General features: G+C 45.0%; 1 protein-coding gene across 3 annotated transcripts in view; it reads left to right on the top strand.

Moving 5' to 3' along the window:
* Positions 1-26,126, top strand: part of nes (lysophosphatidylcholine acyltransferase 3 protein nessy) — a 49,524-nt gene that overhangs the window by 6,020 nt on the left and 17,378 nt on the right. Inside the window, exons 2-8 of one of the 3 annotated variants that reach the window (XM_084598135.1) lie at positions 3,611-3,718; positions 8,770-8,876; positions 11,468-11,561; positions 12,885-12,922; positions 22,250-22,267; positions 23,780-23,887; positions 26,045-26,115. In XM_084598135.1, coding sequence (XP_084454261.1) covers positions 3,611-3,718; positions 8,770-8,876; positions 11,468-11,561; positions 12,885-12,922; positions 22,250-22,267; positions 23,780-23,887; positions 26,045-26,115 — 544 coding nt within the window. Of the gene's footprint in view, positions 1-3,610; positions 3,719-8,769; positions 8,877-11,467; positions 11,562-12,884; positions 12,923-22,246; positions 22,268-23,779; positions 23,888-26,044; positions 26,116-26,126 lie in introns of all 3 variants that reach the window. The other 2 variants (XM_084598134.1, XM_084598136.1) reach the window with 2 other exon arrangements.

Genomic DNA, 26,126 nt, shown 5'->3' with positions numbered 1-26,126 from the left:
CCGCTGAATGAAAAGGTGGTGTTGAAGGCAGTCTGCTCTTAAGGTGTGAAGCTTAAGTGACCCTCTAATTCAAGCTGTCAAAGTATGCACAACCTTGCTAAACCATGCAAAACCATGCTTTAACAGAGCTTTTGCTCGTATGACTAGGTTCAAGTCATGCTTTTAAACCCCCACTCTTTTTCATGTCAAACGCAGCTTATACAGTTTGCTGAAACATTTCTTTGAATTATGTAGTCGCAATGTACTGACTGACAATGTGACTAAAGCATTATAAATGAGGTTCGATAGTGTAGGCTAGGAAGCCCTTTTGTAAGCTAGACAACCTTGATTTTGGCTGTAATATTTTAGAGTAGGTTGAGCATTTCCTTGCTAACCTGTTATAGTGGGGATCTATTGGCCATAAATCTTCACCATGATGTGCATTTTGCTGGAAGCTGATGAACTTGGAATGCTCGCATGAGGTTTTGCTGTGTTAAACGAACCTCCCAGTAGTTGAAATCAAACCCAAGCCTTCCACTCATAGGAGTGTTCACTGCAAACATATCTTGGAGGAAGGCAGGAAATGCATTGTTTAAGTGAATTCCGCAAGAGTACTGCGACAAACCTACATAAGATGTTGAAGAACTGCCTCCTGCCTGTAATAAAAAACATGATGAAATTCGGAGAGTTTGGTGGCTCCTTTATTTTGGTCTCCGTGCATAAAAAAACTGATGGTCGTTAAAGGTAACGAAGCAGATTCCAAGAGAAAGCAAGTGTAGCAAGGGGTTGCAGAGGGTTAGATAGGCGGATGTGATTAGTAGTTTGCTGGGGTGTAGTAGCAGCAGTTGGCACAGGACGGAATTGGAGAGGCCTTTGTCCTCCAACGGGTGCTGTTAAGCTGCTGTTGCTGCTGATGATGATGAATGAAAGACTGGATATGGAAGGGCACATTGTGCTCACTTATTAGCTGGACCATACCGAGAGGGCAAGGCATTTTGTTCTGCCCTCAAAACGTTTGGAGTCAAATGTATGCTGTAAGAGGGACTTCAACAAAAGCTGCTGTGATGATGGAATAGTGTCACAGAAAAAGAGGTTTAATGAAAAAAAAAAAAAAGCTTTTAAGCCTTCTAACTTCCTTGCTCAAAAACAAAAACGACAAATTGCTCACCTAGGCATCAAACAATATTCATATGGCCGTCCTAGCCACAATGATGAGAACCAATTTGTTGCCCCTACTAAAGGGAAAGGGTTAGGAGAGGGGTGTGATATGGAGAGTACCACACATCTGGTGTGTTCTATTGTCAGTGGAGTCAAATGTATGCTGTAAGAGGGACTTCAACAAAAGCTGCTGTGATGATGGAATAGTGTCACAGAAAAGGAGGTTTAATGAAAAAAAAAAAGCTTTTAAGCCTTCTAACTTCCTTGCTCAAAAACAAAAACGACAAATTGCTCACCTAGGCATCAAACAATATTCATATGGCCGTCCTAGCCACAATGATGAGAACCAATTTGTTGCCCCTACTAAAGGGAAAGGGTTAGGAGAGGGGTGTGATATGGAGAGTACCACACATCTGGTGTGTTCTATTGTCAGTGGACCTAATCTGTAATGAGTCCAGGGACAGGTGTAATAATGGGCTCTATTCTGCGTCAGTGATAGATGGCCCATTGTTTCATTGTCTTGTGCCATAGTATTGGGAGTTGCGCAATTCTTTGCTATGTCATTCGTTTGTTGCTTCGGGTGTCCCGTAAAACTTTCCCCTTCTCATGTGCAGGCCGCATCATCTTTTGCAGCAGCTCTTTTATACTGTCGGCCGCTGACTTGACTATTTAAGGGTTTCTTTTTTACTTACAAGTTGATTTTGGAGTTTGCTGGTTGCCATGGTGCTGAGGATGGCTCTGTCCAATTAATGTTCTCAGAAACGATTGATTCTCTTGCTCTTTTTAGGTGCATTAACATTAATCCAGCAGCAGAAAGCTCTTGCATGGGTGAAAAAATTAAAATGAAATTTTCGCTGCCACTCAGTTGAAACTGACGACACCACACCAAGAAAGACTGGCTGCTGCTGCTATTAAGAGAATGGCAGCGAAGTATAGCCTCTGAGGCATGTATCGAAAATTCGGTGCTGATGCACGCATTTTACTTGTGAAATGGGCTGGTAATGGTGACACCTGTATTTCAGTTTCTTGGTCTTCTTGGTTTTTCTTTTTAAGGTTTCATTTTCATTGAGAGCAGTTTCTTTGTTGCTTATATGGTGTAGTATAATCTATCAATGCCAGCTAATTTCACTCTTTCACTCTGTCTCCATTGTTCCTTTAATGTTTTCCTGATGCCAGACTGTGCGTCAATATGACATGGCTGGTTCTGCCATGCGTTAGAGGGCCTATTGTGGCATCCTTCATTGCCCACGGCAGGTTTGAGACATTTAAGTTCCATACGCTACTGTTTAATTATATACTGTAACATACTGCACATTGTGAGATTTCGGTGGCTTTAGCATTTGGCTGCTGATCAAAGGTTGAAAGATCAAATCCCAGCCGGGGCAGCCATATCTCAGTGGAGGCGTAATTTAAAAAAGACAATTTGCTGTGTGATGTCTGTGCACATTAAAGAACGTTGGGCTGTCTAAATTAACCCAGAGTTCTCTGCTATGGTGTTTTTTGTAGTCTATTTGTCGCATTGGGACGTTAACCCTCATGCTATTCTTGAAACGTCAAATGTTTAAAACCAACCAAGTTTATTATTTCAAATTGCTACAGCATACTAGGAAAGAAAATATTTACTACAACGCATATACTTAGGATGTGAATACTCCCTACACATTCCATAAAGAATACCTCCGGCCATCAAAAACAAGAACAAATTATGGACGACAGCATACTGAATATCAGATACCTACCCTTTTAATCAAGTACGACAATTAATAGACTTCAGTGTCCATATCTCCAAAAGAACTCTTAAAGCCATTTTCATTGAAAATAACATAGTATTACCTTAGTGTGCTCATGCTTGTGTCTCTGTGTATTTATTATCTCTATTATCCCTTTGGTATCTTGTTATTGTATATTGCTGTTATATTGTTATTGCTTCTCACATACAATTTGATAATTATGTTCCGACTGCATTTTTTGTAGTGCTGATGTGTTTTTCGTGCTAGTGCCTGTTCTTGAGTGCTGTGCCACATCCACTTAAAATCACTTTTCTGGAAGCTGGTAATGTGAAAAATATTACCTGTGGCTATGTTCAATGAATGTCGTGCCAAACTGTGTATGGGGCAAGAGCCCTTATCAGGCATTATTCTGCCTTTTGCTTTTGCTCCTATTCTGAGAAATAAATAAATCAAATCAAATATAATACACCAAACCACCCTGCCCACTTGCCCTCCCCTCTCCTTCCTTTCCCTGTCCTCTTCTACCATGCCATGCTGTCTGCGGTGTTTCCTGTTAATTGATGCTTAAGGAGCCTATGCCTTTATTGTGTGTGTGCTGTCCTGTAGATGAGTGTACAAAGTTATGGAGAGCAGTCCATTCCAGGGGTTAGCCATGCGTGCAGTTGCCTGGGGGAAGAGTGTAGGTGGGCTTGTCACGTGAGCCCTTTGCCGTGACGGAGGACTGACTGTCTCTGCCTCTGCAGGTTACCCGCTGGCCCTGATCCATCGGAACTTCCTGCTGGGCAAGAGCCCCAATGCGCAGCACTTCTACTTTGCCTTGTGTGGCCTGGTGCTCTGCTGCTTTAACTATGGTGAGCTGTGCCCTGATTCCTGCATCTGCTGACACTCAGTTGTCCTGTTGGCACACGATGCTATGCTGGACCACAAAAAGTGTGGGCAAACAAACGCTGGTCGTGTCTGTTAATGTTGTTTGGCGTAAGCAGTCTTACTGTTTCTGTTGTGTTTAAGGAAGCGGTTGCGTTGAATACCCGTGTAGCAGCTATGGCACAGTAGTGGGCAGTGCTGTATGATGGCCCCTGGTCTTTTTACCTGGGAGTCAGGGCTCTGTGTCCAGGCAGCTGAAAAGATGGTCAGGGCATTCGTCCGCTGATATTCACAGGGTGACCACCCTGACCTACAAGGAGGGATCAGAAAAGGGCCATGAAAGATCACTGTGGACCTCAGAACTATACCTCAATGTATGGATTTGTGATGGGTTCACAAGATGGGTTTTTTCATTGTGTGCTGTACCAGTTTTCACACAATCAGTGACTTGCCAAAATCTGTCTTTAACCTGTTCAGCTTGAATTATCTTTTTTGAATGTTAGTGGGCCTTCTGTGCTGATTTAGTTATTTACATGGAGCACAGTTACCCCTTATATGCATGTTTCACTCAGAAAGCTGTTCGGAATAAATTTTGAAGGAAGAGTGATGAAAACTTGGGGGACGCTTAAGCGCCACCTCTAAGAATGTAGCATGATAGTGCATACCTGCACATGCATCCAAATGTACAAGTGAAATCAACCATCTCAGAATTCACAGTTTTCTACTAATTACATAATTCCTAACTAGCATACCTATGAATACCTAGGTACACATTGGTATATGTCTGCTAGGCACTTCCATAAGTCAGAGACCCCGACATATACACTAGGTCCACATCTATCCAGCCTGAACCAATGAGCCTTCATGGCCTATTGGTAGCGTGGCCATCCGCAATCCAAGGGTCCTGGTTTCAAATCCCGCCCTATTTACCCAGCTTTATTTTTTAGCCCAGTCTTTACTCTGCATATATAAACATCCTAAGATGTTTGTGACCCATCAGCACATTCTAGCACCAATTTATAGGTTTGTTTTAAAAATCAAAATACTTCTTTGCCTGTTTTAATGACATAATGGCAACATTGCTGATGTCAGGTTTTCTGGGACATGGGACCTTTACGCTATCACATGATGGATGTTAATTTGCCCCGTGAAAAAAATAATACGCAAGTTTTAGGCGTGCTCTGTTGCTGTGGGAGATGTCTTCAGCAGAAATCAGCCTTCAGCTGATTTCTGCTGATTCTGTTTCGCTTCCATCCCTATCACTCCTATCATTCTGCTATCAGTAGAATGCTATGAAAATTTGCTTTCAATGAAGCAGTCGCCACTGTCAGTGTCAAAAAAGAATACCCCTTATCATTCATTAGAAAACTGCTTCCGCATTTGCTATCCGCAACAACTGTCTGGTATGCCCGAGAACTGCCAAATAGAATACCAGATCTAGAAAAATTCTATAAAGAAAGGAAATCATTGCTGCATCTATCGATAAAGCATCCAATATTCCTCCTAACGTATTGTCTTCCGTCGTGATATGGAATGGCTATCATTATTGGGAAAGGCCATTGGCCATTGTTCCTGTGAGCATTGTTCCAGTGGCTTTGTCAGGCAACAGGTTAAGGGCATCTAGTCTCCAATACCAGCCTTAAAAATGATCATAGCAAGGTTGTTTATTGCAAGTTTTTTGGAACATTTTTGGAAGCTACTGTGTGCATACATTGTCCAAAAGTTTCAGAGAAAGTCAACTTGTTCGTTTTGGTTCTTGGTTAATAATGCAGTGCTTCCACTCTTGCTCCAATTGCGCCATTCTGCACCAAACGTAATTTGCTGCGCCATCATGATACAAACTGCTGAAATTGCGCCAAAGTGCTCCAAAATGAATATCAAGCAATGATGATAACGACAGGGCTGTAGAGGGATCAGAGCGGCCGGAAATGAGGCGAAGAATAGGCTGTGGGCCGAAGTATAATGGTGATGATAAGTTGTGGTTGTGTAGCGCCATCTGTTGCATTGAATGCAATCTCATACATAGCCGTTTGAGCAAAATAATATATAAAGCAGGGTGCCTTGATGGCGCCGACATGGCGCTGCTAGCTTTCGCGTCGTTCGTGCCACAGGGTTGCCAGGTTGGGCTATAAATAGCCAAACTCATTGTTTTTGATTGTATATGTACAGTCTACTTATCACAATATTGAGAAAACCTGAAAATCTGATCATTATAACTGATTATCGTTATAAAAAAAAGCACATCCACATATTTTCTCATGCAGGTAGGTTTGCCTACTTACTAGCGATGAGTAAATCGGCTTGAACAATGCTAATCATCGTAAAGAGCACTAAACACTTTTTTGCAGTATACATAAAAAAACCATAAAATAGCTTAAGCATACTTAAAGAAGTTGGAAATTGGTGCTTGCTTGAGCAGCAGCTGAAACTTGATAATCGCTGTGAGCATCGCTTCCAGTAGCGTGTACGCTGGCGGCAGTCCTTTTTGCGTGCACGAAACCGGCTAGCGACTAGATGAACAGAAGGAAATCCCCAGCCTTGATGATTGTTGAAATTGTAGAGTGCGAATGTCCGTATTGTTTCACGAGGCTTCCAACCTTGAAACCCTATCAAAACTTCTGATGAATCTGCCGTTTTCTCGTGAGCTATCGCGCTGTATGTCAATGTGGTCGCCGCCATCTTCCATGGACGCAGAATCGGCGATGGCGATGACGATACAGCCGCAGCGCCCTTTGCGTGGCTGCGGTTGCGATGATGATAGGGCTCATTTCCTTCCGTTTTCGCCGCATATGTCGAGTTTTCACGTTAGTGTCTTCTTCGTATTTTATCTTTTATTGAATATTCAGTCAAATTTTCATGGTAGACACCTATCGGGCGGCAATAAAGCTATCGTATCTGATGTACCGCCGATAATCAATCATTATATCTAGTTTATTTTTACATAGGGGAATGGAAAAAATGATAAATCTCAAGAATTTGATCATTATAAGCGATATATTTCTATATCTGGTATCATTATAAGTGGACTGCACTGTACTTCAGGTAATCACTGGTATAGATAATGCATGTAATACTTGCTTTTTTAGTGTCACACTTCCTTGCTGTAGAACACCTTGAAATAATGGACAGGGAAGGCAACAGCAAGATAGTAGCTGTAAGTTGATTTGTTCACAATAACTGTGCTGATATATTGGCTTCTTGCTGAGCAACGAACCTTTTAGAAACGGCACACAGGTGCTTCAATTTGCTCGAAAGTCCATTTTTTGCTGCTCCAAAAGTTGCTCCAAATCGCAGTTTGGCAGTAGCAGCACTGATAATGCGATGGAGTCGGTGTGAGATGGCTACAAGGTATAGTTGCAACCCTTTTGTGACAAGGCAGGCATGCGGAATGAATGGTGAAGATTGTTTTGAAGATAGTTGCTTTTTCATTCTAAGGGGCTATGTTGAATGTATGCCTTTTCACTAGAGACCCTAATCATTGACTTTCCAATGTCTCTGAAGGCAGTTGTGGTAGGTTCTGCCAACTTGGGAAGCACTTTTGAGATGAAAATCAAACCCATCGGGATCTTTGGATTCCCAATTAGACATGGTACTCTTTGGCTGTGTAGGCACGTTTGTACTGCTTGGTTAAAGTGGGGCTTTATAACTATGTCGGGTGGTCTTTCATACAATGTGGTAGACAATTGTATGGAAACAAGCATGTGCAACCCAAAGTCGAAGTGAAAATCGAAGGGCTGGCGCATCTAATTTGCATTTGGCCTAGCCAAGCTAAATCGACTGTAAATTTTTTCCCGTATTTTTGCAATTGTGAGCACTTTAAACGCAGTTTTCTTTTTTTGCAGAACGGTACCACTTATTACATAAGTTGGTCACGACAGGTGCAACTCAAACCATGAAGGCAATGTTGAGTCATGATGCGCACATTTAAAAATGCTTTGTAATCTGTGTGCATTCATTGCCAAGAAAATTGAATTCAAAAATGTTTTTCAGCCTCACGATTCAAACTCTTAATTGCAACACCAATGTGCCTGTGAGAATGGCTGTTGGTAGAAGGAGACCTCTAGTTCATTCTTTTGTCTTTTAAGACGACCTTGTTGCATGAGAAGTCCTGACACAACCTGTACCTGTCGTCTCCTTCGGGCATTGGAGAAAGTGCTTTGCATGGCGAATTGGCAATCTAACGGTACAATCTTGCCAATTTACCTTTTCACGAAGCTGGGCTTAGTGTCGGTTGAACAGGTGGGAAAGGAACATCGAGGTCTGCCGACTTGCTCTTCTTAGGCTTGCTACAGTGTATTCGTGTGGGTTCTCGCAGTGACTGCGCTGTAAGTGCTGAACCCAGCTTTGGTATTTATGTGATTCTTTGCAGGTGTTGATTTGTTTTCATTTTACAACACATTTCTAGTTTACTTGGGTCTAAACCTTTGCATACTTTTGAGTTTTGCTGGCTCTAGTGTTAGTTATTTCACTTGCATGTAGTAAATATTTGGTGGCACCTTTCTTTGGTAATGAAGGGAAGGCTAGAGGGATGAAGAGTCTGTAACTTGTCTCATCCCATCAAACAGTCCACATGAAAGTGCATGTGGCTGCTTGGCACGTTGCTTTGTGGATGACAGCTTCGCTTTGACGTTGGCACAAATACCTTTATCTAAGGAAGCTTCTTACTAATAAAAAGAAAAAATTTTCTTCAAAGGTGTTTTCTTTCTTTTTTTTTTTTTTAGACATTGGCAGTGGTGTTAGAAATATGCCCATTGACAGTAGACCGTGTTTGAAGAGAGAAAACTGCTGCCAGAAACTGTTTTTTGCCGTGAAGGAGGGAAACTCTCTAGCTTCTGTTTCATTGCCAGAAAGAGGTTTTCATGTAATATACCTCATGGAACAAGGCATCAGCATGGAGGAGTGTGTTCAACCAGGAGTGGACTAGCTGATTTTGATTGTGGGTTGCTCGTTATCAGCATGTTTTGTGTTCTGCTTGACTCTTCTGTAGGCTCGCTTGTCTAACTGTGTAATTGGTCCCCGTGGGGGTGACGCCGTGCAGGTTTTGCAGTGTACCACTCGCTCCTCAACATACTTGTCGTGTACGCTGTGCTCAAGGTGGCGGGCGGGACGCGGGCTTCAGTTGCCTTCAGCTTTGTGTTCTCCATGGTGAGCCCCCGCTGTTTGATTTTTTGCACATACTGCAGCACAGTGGGTTTGATGTTGGTGTGACTGTGGAGAGGATGTGTAACATCTAACAGCAATGCTGCTGTGTAAGATGAAGCTGTTCAAAGATGCTAAATGATAGAAACAAGCTTAGCAACATAAGAAAGATGCAAAAAATGAAAACGCTCTTCACGTTGGCTTCTCCACACATTGGGAGTCATGTACTGGTTACATGCAAGAGATATAGAGAGCAGTGTGCTGGTGTGAAAGGGTTTTCACTGGAGCTGTGTGAGTAGTGAAATTTTTCCGTGCAGTTCTGAGGCTTAAAATATGTTGCATCACTGATATATGGTTAGAATTAGGACAAAAAATTTAAAAAGAAGCTGCTTTGAGGGGGCAGCTTTTCTTCCATGCACGCCACAGTGATTCATACGGTGTACTGAATATCTATGATGAAATGTATTGACACACTTTAAAGTGCATAAATTTTGCTTCCTCCTAACACAATTACATATTCATAATTGGTAGTCAAACTTTTGTGTATTAGTTACGAAGCAGGGTGTTGCACAAAGGCCAGCTTGGCAGTCCTCTTCGCCCCATGTCATTGCCATCACTCTAACCCTCCACTACAGCATCTCTCATAACCTGAGTCAGTTTGGGAAGTTAAATCCCATCAACCAAACTGAATGACTTGAGTGTCATTTGAAATGTAGACAATTGTCATGCAGATGTTCATTAGGTAAAATTACTGTGATGTGTACAGGCTTTGGCAGGTTTTTCAGGTCCAATTGACAATTCGAACTTTCGGTTAATTTGAACGTTTCTTCTGGGTCCCTTCACGTATGTGTATGGGGAGGAGTTCAAGAGAAAAAAATTGGCATCGGTTGCAGAACCCGGTGAGCTTACTCTTGTGTGGGTTTGGTCGGGGGGTAGAAACTGTACTAGTACATCTGCATTGGGGCAGCTGTCAAGCTGAGAGGCACGTCCTTTAGCTGTGGGATCATGTTTTTTTGGAATATCAGCTTTGAGGTGGCTTCTGTGAGTTTTACTTGCTCCAAACTCGCGATGGCCACACATTTTGGTGGTTGGAGATTGGTGATGATGTTGCCATGCAGTGATAGGTAAAATGCATGCAGGGAGCATGGGTCAATTGCTGGTTTTCAGGTGGGGCTTAATGTCGTCGACAATGTTTGCTTGTACAAAACATTGCTTATCATACAGAGCTGTGCCGTGACCTTGACAAGAGTGGAATGAAGTGGGGTGTTCTTTAAAAGGCACCTGAAATGGTTTCTTTGAGCTGGAATGTTCGGGCACAGTGGCTGCTACTGCAACAGTGCTTCCTCAGCAGCGTTTCTTATATTCGTGCCCCGCAGTCTTTTAACTGTCTAGTTAGGGCCAGAAGTTTTGCTAGGAGAGGGGCTGGAGCTGCGTACTTGTTTATAGATAATCGTCTTCTCGTGCTGCTGCTTGCTGATACGCTGAGGGCTGGTTCTATGCTTTGCTCTGCAGTGTGGGCACGTAACTGCATTATGATGTGTCTGGCCTAGTGAGGAGGGATGTTAAACAAGCTGAGCAGTATAGTGCCAACCATCATTGCCTGTGCTAGCCTCCACTGTGCTAGTGATGCCAAAAAAGAAAAAAAAAAGGAAAAAAGGTCAAGCTGTTCTTTTTTTTTTTTTTTTTTTTTTTTTTTTTTCGCTCAGCTGTGAGGTACACACAGCTTGTAACCCCCTGCTTCATGCCAGCCAAGAAAGCAGTTGTATTACTATCAGGCACAAAAGTTTACAGGACGCATATTATTGGGAAAAAAAATTATTGTTAATCTGCCTTGGGATCTAGTCATGGTATTGTTGATAGTAGGTAGACCATGCACGTCCCATCTTGCCTTGACATATTTTAGGCATTTGGATTGCATAACCACACAAAAATTGATTCTTTTTTTTTTTACCGCAGACTCGCCTCCCATAAACTTTAGCTGCTGCTAATACACCTTGTTTCGCAGCTGAATCACCTTTACGACCCCCAATAAAGTAAAAGGTGGTTTATCGGAGTCCGGAAAATTGGAAGTGACGTTCTCTAATTGTGGTAGTCTGGCAAAAGATTCCCATGTACCTTGTTCTCTGGCTGAGGGGCCACATTTGCTTTATGGTGCACTCTTATTTGCCATCTTAATGTGAATTTTTATTATTAGAACAAATGGGTGCCTAAGTGAGGGAATGTTGAGGAAAACTTGAGCTTATCTCGACAAGCTGGGTCATGGTGCTTTTTCAGGTGTGGGTCTCCCACGGGTAGGATTGGTCAGATGTGTGTACATGGGGGCTTTGCACGCGCAGCCAAAATTGCAGTATTTTGCTTCTAGTGCATGCAATGACTTCGTGACAGGGTTGGCCATCAAAGTTGCTGTTTGGTCTCCGTTGGCGGACGTACAGCTTGTGCTCTTTGCAAAAAATCTGTTAAGTTGGCAACCGTGTCGCATTCTCATGCATTTTGGATTTTGAAGTGCTATACAGGCGCTTGCTGTCTGCCTGCACAGCTTTTTTTTTTTTTCCGACTGCCTGATGGTTATCCCCATATCCCCTCATCCCCTCCTGTAGGGCTACCTGGTGCTGGGCTACTACTTCACGGCGACCAAGGATTATGACATCACGTGGACAATGCCTCACTGCATCCTGGCCCTTCGGCTTATTGGTGAGTGCTGTGTCTGGCCTGTGGCTACGGGGTTGCCTTGCTATTGGGCAAAGGCCTTTTTATTTGGTTTCTTAGTTTAGCTGTATTTTTTAGTATTTTATCTCTTTTGCATTTTTTCTCCGCTGATTATATGTGTTTGCAGTTGACTCTCAGATGCTTGACCTTAGAGCGGACCAGAAGTTTGTTACAAAGTGTGCGGAGCTCGAATTAAAGATAGCAATTTAAGAAATACACGTGATTTTGATGGAGCCTAGGCGTCACTTCGAACATAGCAGTGGCTTGAAACAGGTGGTTTCAAATTAACGAGGCTCCACTATGCGTAAATGCCCTAGCGGTCTGTGCAGGCATCATATCAGGGTCATACCATGCTAATGTCACATCGTTATACCAAGGAAGGCCTAAACATGGCACTGGTTTGGTGGGGTTAAGGTTGTTTATCAAAGCACTGCTATTGTAAAGATGTGGGTAAAGCAATCTCTTCTCATCTTTTTCTCTCCCTCAGTTGTTAATTTTATAAGTACCATAACTTTAACAAGCACATGCTAATTTCTGTCTGGTTTTTTCACGCTCTAGTCACTGCATTTTGTGAGGAACCCTTTCAACAGTGATATTTCTTGCACAAACAAGATAGCAGAACTCTCAGTGCCCATTCTAAGATCTCTTCATGGTTGGAAGCAATCTGTAGATTTACACATGGCCAAATACTGATTGGTCATGGGGTTGTGTGACGCCACAAGACCACATGATGCAGCCGAGTTGGCAGTAGCTGCAACCTCTGGCGGCTCCTTTGAGATGGGAGTCAAGTGCTCCGAGACCCTTGGAATCCGAGTTAGACACACTGCTCCTAGGCCGTGCAGGTGTGTTTATTTGGCTTGGTTATAAAGCAGGGATTTATATCTATGTCAGCAGGCCTTCCACATAATGTTTGGTTTGGATTATAGGGTTTAACATCCCAAAGCAACTCAGGCTATGGGGACGCCTTAGTGGAGGGCTCTAGAAATTTCGACCACCTAGGGTTCTTCAACGTGCACTGACGTCGCATAGTGCCTTGGTTTTTGCCTCCATCGAAGAGCGTCCTAACTGCCGAGCCATCGTGGCGGGCTTTCACATAATGTAGTAGTTTACGGTTGTACGCTAGCCAGTATATGCGAGATGATAGAGGCACAAATGAAGGGATTAATGATTAGGTGAGTATCGATGTGCTTGCATGGAAATGAGGATCCGCAAAAGGAGCCGTATGCGGGAGGCATTAAACGCTGTGGCATCATATTCTTAAAAGTGGGAGCTTAATTGTCCGCCCGATTTTTTTGCTTTCTTTTGCAGGTCTGGTGTTTGACGTCTATGACGGCAGAAAGAACCCCGTAAGTGGCCCTTGCTTCGTTGTTTGCCTGTACACCGACATAGCTCTCAAGCATTAGTGGATTGGCGTAGAGTACAAGAGCTCTTGCGCTGCCTAACTGCATTGTGGCATAGTGCCCTAACCAAAGCTGACTCAGCCAGATGTTAGTCCAAGGCATGCAAATGCATAATGCAGTGAGACGTGTTAAGCAGTTCGGTACGTGGCAGCAGCTTCTCAACGTGGACACACTGCCGTCATTCCTTTACACTGGGGTGCATAGTGATGGGTATGGAGCTTTATAGGTGGTGGTAGAAACATTTTATTGCCATTGAACAAACAGTGGGGGCGAAGCCCCCTGCATGGCACTTGGGTGCTCCCTTACTATGTGGGAGACACCCTTATAAAGCCAAAGAAAGTCCTTGAAGAGCAATCCTCCTCATAGCACTGGAGATAATCTTCCGTTGTTCTTGACTTGAAGTGCTCTTCATGAGAGACTCCCAGTAGGACTCTGCGACATTCGATGATGGGGGATGAGGAAAGGTGGGGCATGTAAGAAGGATGTGGATGAAGTGTCCTGGTTTGCCGCAGAGTCTGCATGATGAGGAAAACTGGTCTGGGTATCGGGCACATAGAAGTGTAGGGTATGGAGCCTCCGAGTCTGCAAGTTTCGCCAGTGTACGGCCTGCGCTATGGTGAGAGAGGGGACTGGGGGTGTATATTCCCTTCGTTTGTCCCGGTAGTACAAGAGAATATCACGGAAAGAGAGAAGGCGCTCCCCGGCCTGTAGAGAGGGCTCCGTTTCACTAGCCCGGAATGTAAGACCTCAGGCTAGGGAATTAACCTCTTCATTACCAGGGAGGCCGGCATGTGCTGGCATCCAAATGAGGCTTATGGTGTGCCGGGGCTGCCAGAAATGTAATATGCGAGTAGCGCTGCGGGATATATAGCCGTTGGCATAATTTAGAATCGCAAATTTGGAGTCAGAGATATTTTTTGTGGCAGATGCAGAGATGAGAGCAAGCGCGATGGCTGCCTCCTCTGCCTCTGTGGTAGAATTGGTGATTATAGAGCTGGAAGTAAGCAGCTTTTCTTGATTGTCGGCTACAGCCAGGACCATACTGGAGCCTGACGTATATTCTGCTGCGTCCACGTAGACCACCTCTTGGTCCTCGCTATATTGTCTGTGAAGGGCATGAGCCCTGGCTATTCTGCGGCCCTGGTCTCGCTCAGGGTGCATGTTTTTAGGGATTGGAGGTACGATGAGATTAGAGCGGAGGTTAGGAAAAAGGGGTACACCGTCAATGGGGTGTGTAACTGGGCTTAGGTTTAAGTGGGATAATAAAGTGCGGCCAGCCTCCAAGTTGGATAGCCGGGCTATTTTTGCCGTTAATGTAGCCTCTCTAAGTTCCTCGAAAGTGTTGTGTACACCGAGTTTAAGGAGTCAGGCATTAGATGTGCTGGGGGGAAGTCGTAGAGCAGTTTTCGTGCAACTTCGTAGGAGCACGTTCACTCGGTCTCTCTCCTTTTGTTTGAGGGGGAGGTATGGGAGGGCGTATGTGGTGCGGCTTATAATGTAAGCCTGGGTGAGGCGAAGTGTGTTTCGCTCCTGTAAGCCAGCCTGACGGTTGGCTATGCGGCGAATCAATCGTGTGGTTTGTTGACTTTGGGTATGGAGAGTCTTTATGACTTCTCTGTGCGCACCATGAGAGTGAAGAACTAGACATAGCACACGGATTGTGGATACTAGTGGGATCAAATGGGTATCTAGCTTGAGGGAAATAGCTTTATAGGTGGGTGTAGAACAGTGTGAGGAACAACTCTAACAGAAGCAGATGAGCTGTTTTCTTTCTAGGCGTTTTCTGTCCGATACCTGTGTTCAGAATGAAGTTTACAGCTTGAAGGTTACAAAGACGCAGAGGTCCAAGGTGTCGGTATGCCAAGTTTGCCAGTGCTCTATGTATAGTGGTGCTTAACGGGAAAGCTGGGAGTGTCAGCACATGCTGAATCTTATGCAGGGCCCAAGGGGAAAGGAATGCTTGACTGATATTCTCTTGGTTGTCTTTTAAACACTGGATGCTCATCCTTTAATCTAGGATCACTAATGGTTACCTTTTGGAGTGTGCTAATGAACCCAATTGGACTGCCTCATGCTTAATTTTTAGTGTGAAAGCACTAACTACTTCATAAGGTCTAAATGGCTCGCCATTTTGGGTGCGTCGGCAAAACAAGCCCAAGTTGACAAGGCCTACTCAAGCCTTGCTATTAAAATGGGTAGGTGAGATAAGAATCTATTCTTTCAGTGCCTTTGGATCCAGGGTTAGACATGATGCCTCTCGGCCTGGTAGGCATGTTCCTACAGTATGGCTAAAGCAGGGCTTTGCATCCATGCCGCTCATGGCAGCTTGGAATACACCAGGCCCCCTTCAAGAGCGTGCCTCTGTCACGTGATGGTGAGAAGACAGTGACAGTGTGAAATACTTCTATAATCTACCAAGCTAAATTATGCTAACCGATTGCTTTGGCACATTTTATTAGGTTTGGCATATTAAGCCTCTGCATTTCTTTTAACCTTTTCCCTAAATTTAGCTTTCATAGAATGAGTGTGCGCGGAACATTCGGTTGTTATAAATTGTGATACTATTAGATGAAGGTAACCGAGATGTGCAACTTGTGTCGCCTAGGAAGGATGAGGCTTTGCATATACTGTTTATTTAAGGCATATTGGCAATTTCTTAGCAGTTTTGCTAACCTTCAGGTCGTTATTGCTTTCAAGCATCCAGATTCTAACCTGCTGGTTGTGAATCGCAGGTGCAATCTGTGTGCCACAGAGTGCGGTTGTGTTTGGTACGCTCTAGTCTGCCATTGCTCTTCTGCACTTGCTGCGCTAGTATTTATTTTTATTGCAATCTCCCTTCTAACTAGCCACGGGAATAACTTGATAGTCAGCTGGATGCGTTCCTCTGCTGTTGGGGTCTCATGCTCTCTATGTACGCACAGGTTATTACGTTGACGTTTCTTTATGACCAGTGCTCAGACTTGTGTGCTGAGAGTGCTGGGTGGAGTCTGCCCCATGTCGTGAGTAGTTCTCCCGGAGTGGTTGGGCAAGCAAGCTGGAATAATGTTCTTGTGCAGCAGGAGAGAAAGTTGTGACTGTCATATAGCAATAGGGCAGTTGGGTTAAGTGGTCACCACTGAATTGCATTGATGCTGCTCAAGGTCTGTTAGCGGGCAGCTAGCTGCCAGATGTTCTTTTTCTGGCATGCCAATACATAATCGACTCTGTGCGCTCACTAAGGGTTCATTAGTTGCTAGCTCTAAAAGCTGGCAACTTGCTTGTGTTCTACTTCTCATTCCTGCCTGAGTTTTATGTTTTCTGCTCAGTGCTCTTGTTTTAATGTTGACTCTATGTTGGGCCGAGCCCTTTGTACTTAGTGGTATGGGCAGCAGCATTTTAGTTTTCATTCTTTCTGGCGGCCTCACCATGCTATGTGCATGTTTTGAAAATATCAGGTACGCTTTGGGCCCTGTGTTTGGTGCGTGATGCAGCACATGATGCTTGCTCGTTGGTTTGAAGTGTTACCATATTTCCGTGAGTGGCCCCCTAGCTTCGCAAAATAATTTTGGGAAAAAGTTTGCATGCAAATCTGAGCACCCCCTTTTTTGTGAGGAAGAGAGTGTAGACAAGGCTATCCTGCAGAGCGCTTGCTCCTTCAGTCGAGCTGGAGCCACTGGAGACCCGAGGTAGTGCGGTGCCTGCGACGAGATCTCCAGCTTCTAACGTTGCTGTGTTCCGACACTGCACGACAGCTGGCGGCGCACGACGGAAAATGCCGGCCGAAAGCGACCTTGATTACTCTATCACCGTGTTGTTACGCGGACCTGGAATCGGTAGCCATTTGGCGGATCTCGGCAGATTTCACAGGCATTGGCAGGTCCGTGTTGCATTGTTTAGTGTCAGCTGTGTTGCATACTTGATGGAAGTCGCAGTGAGCTTAAAGAAGGCTGTCACTGCTAGAACTTCAAGTGCACTGCAATCACGTTGAGGAAGATGTTTGCCAAATAAATAACAAATTGTTATTTCTCACGCCCGTCTCGTTCAGATGCCGATGCAAAAACATAGGAAAAGAAAGGGGGGGGGGGGGGAGTATATTAAATTTTCTAATCTAAGCATCCTTCTTCACTCTAGCTAATGCGATGTCTAAAAAAAGGGGGGTTAGTGAGCTCTAATTTGCGTGTTCACATTGAGGGCCCTGTGTAGGTGGTGCCTGGTGAGTGCGGAGAGTGCTTGCAGTCTTGACGGGACGCAAGCTTCCTTCTGAATCTTTTTGTGATCTGTAATATAACACGGGGTGTGTCTGGTAGACATTATTTTCTTCTTTCCATCGTAGAGTGAAGAAGTCCTGGTAAGTAAACGGCATCTGTGGTCATTCTTGTGCCCTGGCATTGTCCTGGCATTGTACAGTGAAACTTCACTTGAACGAACTTCAAGGAACCTTCAGAATACGTTTTTTGAAGTGAAAGTTCGCTTAACTGAACTAATTGCATAGAAGCTTGTTTCCATTAGCTCACAGAAACATCAGGTGTTCCAATCATATCTCAAACCATTTCTTTGTCATTGCGCTCATTTGCAAGCGAAGAATGCAGCAACAATTTGCAGCACTTTTGAACTTCGGACTACAGTGGTCCTGAACACAGTCACTTTGTGCAAGCTCGCATGAACCTTTTCCGGCGCAACGGTCCACTGGGCAGCAAAGGCCTTCATTTTTTCCAAGCAGATTGCTGCTTCTAGAGGCCATGGTTAACCAGCGTGTATACGTACGCCTTTCTTGGAGCTAAAAGACCTAGTAAGTCTGAGGCTCTGGTTATGGATGGCTACGACTGTGAAAAGCATGAAAAGCCAGCTATCAATTCGGCTGGCTTCAAGCTTGCTTAATTAGCCAACTCTGTGGAAAGCTAAATAACGGCCACTTTTCGTCACGCGGCAGTGAAACGCGATTCTGAATGTAAAAAATATGCGATAAAACATGTGGGTTGTGCTTGTAAAAGTGCTCAATATGACGTAGGAGACACAGGATGACACCGTGGAAAATGTTTGTAGAACTGAAATGAGTAATAACTGAATTTCGTTAAAATGAAGTGCATTTGCATAGCATTCAATGGAGCTTCAGTGGGGGGATTTAGTAAAGTTTGTACAACTGGATACTTCGTTTAATTGATGTTCGCTTAAGTGGTATTCTACTGTAATGTGACACTGGGCTGCCCCTTGTAGACATTATTTTCTTTCTGTCCTAGAGTGAGGAAATCGTGGTAAGTAAGCTGCATCTGTGGCCACTCTTGTGCACTGCCATTGTACATCTAGATGCTGTCTTCAATCTGTCGAAGCTTTGCACGTTGAGACCACTTTGATTTGTGTCTTGGTATCTTGATTAAAAAAAACAAAACAAAAACAACTAAGGCAGCGCTGCACATTCACATTGACTACCAGGGATTCAACATTACAGCTGGCTGGTATGTCCTTGCCTAACTCCTTCCTTCTTATCTCTTTACTTCCAACCCTCAGCAGTCGTGCAGGCATTGCGGAACTGTGTGTATGGAAGAGCCGTATGTGGAAATACTGGGTAATATCTAAAGTGGCTCCACGACCATCATAGTAATCTGTAATGAAAGTAAAGGCAGTTTTTCGACTGCTATTCACCACTTGTTTACTGCAGGTATTCAGAGATCTGATTTAGGAACAGATAGCGAGGAGAGTTAAGGGAGAATACCTCAGTAACTTTCGATTCACCAATGAATTGCCTTGGTATGTAATTCAGGCGATGAATTGCAGTGCATAAGCTCAATAGGCAAAGCAGAATGATGGGTCTCAAAAGGGATATGAAAAACTAAAGTAACGATCAAAAGTCCTTGAAGGGGACAGCAATGTATGATAGGCGATGAGGTGTTGGAAGTGTTAGGGGAATATATCTACTTGGGGCAGGTAGTGATTGCAGATCCGAACCACAAGAGTGAAATAGCTAATGGAATTAGAATGGGCTGGGGAGCATTTGGCAGATGCTTTCAGATTATGAATGGGAACTTACCAGTATCTCTGAAGAGATGTTTATGAGCTCTCTCATACTGGCACATACTACGTGACTAACGTAGAGGCTGACGACAGGTGTTCAACTTAAGTCAGGGTGACGTAGAGAGCTAGGAACGTATAGAATAATGGGTGTAACAGGAAGTATGCAAGATGGGTCAGGGAAGAAATGGTAGTTACTGACAGTCTAGTCAAAATCGGGAAGAAGAGATGGGCAGGGCATGTAACGCGAAGTTATGTAAAGCGATGGTAGTGAAGGGTGACACTGTGGATTCTAAGGGAAGACAAGCTTAGCCGGGAGCATGAGAAAGTGAGATGGGTGGATGAGATGAGGTAATTTGTGGAAATCAAGTGGACCAAAGCTGTGTAGTCTCATATCCGGCTGTGGTCACAGTGATCTCCTCTCCGCTGAGGTGAAATGTGCAATCACCCTCGTGAAGTGAAATGTCGGCGTATGTTGACGAACTCTAGGTGGCTGAAGCTATTGCAGATCACTCGACTGTGGTAGTATCTCATGTCATTTCTACTTTTCACTTGTCTCAGCTGTGTAGATGTGCAGTGCAGGCAGTTAAGTAACCTGTCGTGTCGTATGGGATCCCTAGTTTGTGTGTCAAACCTTTATCTTGGCATCTGAACACAGCTGTCGTAACTCACAGCGGTGGCTCAGTGTGCTTGCTGCTGAATCCAAAATACGTGAGATCAGTTCTTGGCTTCTTTTTGATGGAGTCGAAAAAGCAAGGTGCCTATGTATGTACTTGGGTGCCAGTGCACGTTAAACAACCCAAGGTGGTCGAAATTTCTGAAGCCTACTATTGCGGCATGACGGCTTTCCTCACGGCCTTCGTCGCTTTCGGACGTTAAACCCTGTAACCGAAACCAAACCAAGCTGCTGTAAATACCGTGCTTGAAGGTACTTGGATATACACCGCATGAGAGGTTCAGACCCTAAGGTGGGATAACAACACAAAGCGCTGACTTCCAACTACATTGAGTTTGTTTTTTATGTACCAATGCCACACACAAAAAAAAATGCTAGTGGACATCAGTGTTTTTATCTTTCCTGCATCGCAAGCAGCTTGCTGACCAACTTGTTCCTCCATTAAACACCAACTAGTTACTGGATAAGTGTTGTTGTTTGCAGTATTCCTGCAACGCGTAAGCTGCTGAGGCTGCACGTGTTGTTTCCTTTGAGCAGCTCACTCTATTGGCTTCCTGAAGAAATTCTGTGATTTGTGGCTATTTTTGTTGTTACTAGTGCAGTGGCAGTAATGCTGATTGTCCGAAGCATCCTCAACTGCCAACTTTCCTGTACAGAAGTCCTATGGCATATACAGGAAGTATGTCTGTAGTGAAGTGCACTGCGACAAGTAGATCATAGTCGCTTCGCTTGTTGCCCAAGTGGAAACAGTGTACAGTGCCACTCTCGGCGATGCTGTTTCCAGCTGGCCTCATGTTTGTCTTGTCAATTTTGTTAGTGTCTTCAGCATAGTTGCAGCACCAAAGTGCTAACTGCATTGCGGAGGTATGTGCAAGCCTCTGCTTAATCGAAATGCAAGCCTCTGCTTAATCGAAATTGCTTGTAAATAAATATTGGGCTTGGGCTGGCTGTCAGCCTTTTTTATGCCCTTCAAACAGATGTGGAAGGAAGGGACTTGAATGAGTGTACTTGCTCCTTACAGCTCTTTGCATTGCAATGCACTTCATAATGTTCGATGAAACTAGGCTACATTCTGTTGATGTGAAAGCTATCGACAAACAACAGGGTTCTGTCAAAACCCACAAACTTGTTTGCACCTTCTTTTATACCTCTGTCACGTGGGCAATCTCAGTGCCCATTAGTTAACGGCCATCAAAATTTTCGAGGGTCATCGAGATGCACCGCTGCCACACGGCAAATTTCAATGACCATTGAGGAGTGAGCGTGTTATCCGACAGATGGCGCCACAGGTAACAGCATCCAACAAAAGTATGAAGTGAAGCAGGAGAAAACGAGGCGGGTATTGCACAGAGTACTATTTTAATTGAAAGTTTGTTCGGAGAAGGATATTCAAATACCTCATAGCTCGGCTCAACCCACAGGCACCACAGGCAAGCAACAGCAGAACGACGATGGGCTAACGATGTGCACTCGCCGCATTCATTTTGCGCCGGCGACGCTGCCACAGGTTGGCGGTTGTCTTCACTGCATTTGTTGCTATCGTTAGAAGCACTTGTAGGGCCCTTTTTGGTCCCGATTGTCGCAAAGCCTGCTCAACGGCGAATGTTATCGAAACGCTACGGCACGCCACACTGCCACTCACCAGCTATAGATAGAACAGCATCAGTTTGTTTACAACTGAACACCGCGCATTCTACAGAACGATCATATTGATTTCCGAAAAACGAGTCGACGGACTGAATAATGTACTCTAAATAATTCAATGCAGGAATTGTTTCGTTTAAGTTTCTTGTTTTTCATCTTAGGGTGAGTGCGGGGCTGCTCTCAATGTCCGTTGGCATTCCAATGGCCATTCGTGAACCGCATTGAGTCGATGTCGATTGAGTTCAATGCAGTATGGCAGGGGCCAATGTTCAATTGAGTTCAATCTACATTGCCTCAATAGGCATCGAAATTGCAAATGTGACAGGGGTATTAACCTGAAGCTACAATTCACATCAAGGTTGTAGCAATATTTCAGATTTGTTGGGTTCGGTGCCCTTATGCTTAATTTTTTCCTCATGTCCCATTGGATTTTGATCAATGAAGGCTTCATGTTGTACACTCTTTTGCCATAATTTACTCTCTTGGCTTGCATTAAGCAGTGTAGAGTGGAAACTTTGTGGCTGCATCTAGAGTAGCTGGCTGACACCCCAATGTCTGTTGTGACCATGCCATAAGCTAAGTTGACACGCTATTGTCCATTGTGACCATGCCTTAGATTCAGATTAGGCATGGCAATTCTATTTTAAACAATGAACGTGCGCAGTTATGCATGAATCTTTGCCTGGTGCGAGGGAAATTCCTGGGTGACATCCCGAGTTTGGGTCCTGCAATGAAGTTAACGTGCAATGTCCCTCTCCATAACACCACAAAACCAGTGACCCCAGGGAGCCGCGTGTGTGTGGAATGCAGTGAAGGTGCAGATGGGCTGAGGGTGCATGGAACCCTGCCCTGTGTGGCTCACCTTTGGAGGCTATGGTTACACATCGGAGCTTGTCGAGGTGCACAATGACTCTGCCCTCGTTTCTCTCTCTCTTCTTCTCCCATGTGTGCCCTGACTTTGGTAGCAGTCCAGTGGAAAACAGCAGGTGAGAGGCCTCAGTTCTTGTGAGGCTCACTGTCGCGCGCTTTCTCTCCCAGTGTCTCCTCGCACCGCCACAAGCTTGCTGCACACACGTGTGCGCAGGCACGCTGCTTTCTCCGTGCTTGCGATGCTTGGCATTGGCGACTGCACTGAGAACTACTGCTGTGTTCACACAGTGCACTTTAACTAATGGGGAGGGCTTCCTGCCTTGCAGCTGCGCATTAATTTGCTGCTAAAATGCACAGCACCCAAAGGGTGTATGTCAAACTCTGCTGGCTTGTGGGCACCTCCTTCTGTCAACTAAGCAAAATGCTCTCAAGCTCAGGCTTAGACCTGCGCAGTTAGTGGCACGTACGCTTGCTAGCTGTGTGTCATCGGCGTCTAGTAAAGAGGAAACTGGCGGCTTGTGGTGAGCACAGCTTTGGTCACTCTTGCACCTCTGGCATCGTGTAGGGTGCAGAGAGGTGGTCAAATGCCCTTATTTTGAGCTTTTCTTCCTCGTCTTCAGCTTTTAATCTCTGGATGCAATGCCCTCTCTCACCCTCAACCTCAGGATCAGCGATGAGGGTGGAAAGACCAAAATTATAGCATTTGCTTACCTGATGATGTCGCAAAGGTTTTAAGACGTCGAATATTCCGAAAACTATGCACACGCTCAGCTTTTGTCACAGAGGACTCAAGCAGGACTGGAGCAGACAGCCTGAAGATGGAAGGTGCGAGTGCTGGATTTTGTGCTGCGCTACTGTCACGTCTGCATTTGTGCTGCTGCTGGTCTGTCTTATAGTTGGGTGTACTGCTCAAAGCAGCCTGCGCCTCTGTTGTATGTGTGTCACGCTCAACTGTGAATGTAATCGCTTTCGATTTGTGGGCTGCTGTGTGCTTCACTTGTTCAACACTGTGCAGTAACATTGATGATGGGTCAGAGATGCTGCGCTGGAACATTCATGTTCTTGCATTTTAGCAGTGTCGCTTTGCGCTTGTAGTCAGAGGGCCGCAGTGCACTTGCTCAGCGTACCCCACGATGTCCCGCTTTGCAGCATGGCGGCTTTCATGTAGAGCTGTTGCTTTTAACATTGATGCTTTCTTTTTGTTGTTGCAATGACTGCTTTGTACAAAGTCCTATCGGACATGTCTTGATGTAACGAGTTCTGTGCATTGCACTTGAGGCAAACCCTGCCTTCTGACTTCTTTTTTGGGTGGTCGTGAGATGATTGCTGTTGGACTGATCACTGATGCTTGGTGCAGAGCCTGTAATGGCTCTTTGTATATGTACCACGAGGCTCTTGTGGGAACCTGAAAGATGGGAAAAAGAAAACCCTTATGCAACTTTACAAGAGTCAGTTTTTTTTTTTTTTCATTTACAAATAAGAATTCAAGCTGCAGCTGCATGCACCTTTTGAAGGAAGCATACTTCTTGGCTCCTAACTGTAGTCCATGTGGATGCCGTCAATCTTTGAAGCACCGCTGTGGATCTTGTAGGACTCTTGATTACCAACTGTGCTGCTTGTGCCTTCAGGAGGCGCTGCCGCATGACCAGAAGCGCACTGCCCTCGCCAACGTGCCGACCTTCCTCGAGGTCATGGGGCACTCCTACTTCTTTGGCGGGTTCCTCGTCGGCCCACAGGTACGTCTCTCTGCACCAACCCATGCAGCATTGCTTGGCGGCCCGTTGGCATGGCTGTAGATGCTGGCCAAGGTTTGGCGGCACTGCTATCCTAATCGACAATGAGGCCGAAACCGAGGGGGCTGTTTTGTGCAGTGCCTTCTGCGCTGCTCTCCTTTGTGCCGTCTTGATTTTGATGTGAAGCCTAGAAGCTGACTACGCTCGTTCGGGAGCAAAGTAGAATTAGTGCTTTGTCCGACAAAGTGAGTCATTTATTCAATTTAGACCAAGTATGCACACGTATACAAGATTAATCGTTGACAACTGAACGGACAAAATTGAGATCAAATGATGGCTGGAGCTTAAGGCAAGACTGATAATAAATTGAATTTTGAAAGAGGTTTGAGGAAGCAAGCAGGAGTTTGAATTCGTGGAACTGACGGAATTTTTCCTCTTTGCTCTTGCTTTGCTGTGTCTGCCAGAGTTTTCTGCAGTGTGGTTGCCAATCAATTTTAATTGAGCATGTGATTGAAGGTAAACTCAGTCATGGTGTAACGTGAGCCCAAGAAAAAAACACTTAACACGCTTTCTTTCCCTGGGCCTGGGAGTGGCCGGTTGGCAGTGGTCGGAACTGGTGGGTTGTTAGTGCTTATTTTTTTCTCAAGTAGTTTGGAAAGCATAGCACACAGGGGAGCAACAGTGGAAGTGCTGCCCTCTATCTGCCTGTTAGGTTTTGTAATCATGGGGTGTCGCACGTAGCACGTCTAACATTTTGCAGCTGTGCATTTGTGGTGTCACCCCTGTTCTGCTGAAAATCTGGTGCCGCAGTTGGCGTTTCTCATCGTCGATACTGTGAGCGTGAAATCACAACCGTGCTGGTGTCGGGTGGTGGTTGGCTGGTCGCATGGTCAGGCACAGACTGGCCAGTGGGTTGCGTGCCGTCACGCGACTATATGACAAGGCTGAGGACTTGGGATACAGGGCTCTTGTATCCCGAGTCAGGTTACACAGGCACATCTATGTCATGGGGTCTCTCCATAAAAGGGTAGCTTATGACTGCATGCTGAGGAGTATGTGTGAGATAATTGAGTCACAATTTAAGGGGTTATGATAAAGCGAGTAGCGGAGTGCCTGTATGGAAATGAGGATCCGCCATGGGAACAGCAAACGGGAGGTATTAACATTTTGCGTCAACCCTTAAATCCAGATGTTCCGACTCTATCATGACATGAGCTCATCACCCTCACTGTCTATTCACCCCTGCTGAACTTGTCCGAGCCATTCAGCTCTTTGTACACAGAGATGGATGGAACTGGTGTTTGGGGGTAGGGCGATATTTTTTTAGAGAAGCACTTTAGTTCATCCGACAATGAATCGGTTGGGCCACCTTTGTGGGAATGAAAGTGTGTGACCAAAGAGGGAGACGTACTCATGGGAGCACCCATGTGCTCAGGAGACAGTGGGATGTTTCCTGGTATGGGCACCTTTTCTAGCACGGCTGTGTGAGGCAGTCTCTCTAGGGTCGGTTGTTTGTTGGGCTGCTGATTGGTTTAGAGTCTCACATAAGCAGGTCTATGGGGAGAGAAACCTTGAAGAAAAAGAGCATTTAGCTGGCATTTAATAACTGCAGGTGTAGGAAGGGCAGAAAACACTTTCAGCATAGTACAATTCGTGCAAGGCTTCTTGTGCAAGACGGGCCTTGGGACAGGAGTGCTGCCTGCCAGCTTTGGTGACAGCTAATGGATGCTGCACTTGGAGGGAACTGGTGGGGAGCAGGAATCATGCAGTAGAAGGCAACCTAAAGTTGTGGGGGTGAGGGGGATCAAACCCTCCAGGACTCTTGCATTCTGAATCGGACCTGTAGGCCTTGGAGGCATGTTCGAATGACTTGCTTAAGCGGGGCTTTGTATCTGTGTTGGATGGTCTTTCAGGTGATAATTGTAACTTAGAACTGTGTGCTAAAGTGTATTTGTGAGGTAGTAGGGGCACATATGAAGGATTAGGGATGAAGCGAGTGCATGAATGCAAATGATCCACAAGCAGAGCAGTAAAGCCAGAGACTGGAGCCGTTAACACTGTCACATTATGGTGGAGCTTTAATGTCCCCCCCTTCCCCGTTTTTTATTTGTCATTTGGATGGTCAGCTGCTGAGAACCATGTGCCGCTCTGCGTGTGCAGTTCCCGATGAAGCGCTACCTGGACTTCACCCAGGGGCACTTTTTCCACGGAAAGGCCGTCAAGCCCTCCTGGTGAGTGGGTC

The sequence above is a fragment of the Amblyomma maculatum genome, chromosome 3, assembly GCF_055883805.1.
Source record: "Amblyomma maculatum isolate TAMU_Amacu chromosome 3, ASM5588380v1, whole genome shotgun sequence".
Taxonomy (NCBI): domain Eukaryota; kingdom Metazoa; phylum Arthropoda; class Arachnida; order Ixodida; family Ixodidae; genus Amblyomma; species Amblyomma maculatum.
This window is presented reverse-complemented; position numbering and strand designations above follow the sequence as displayed.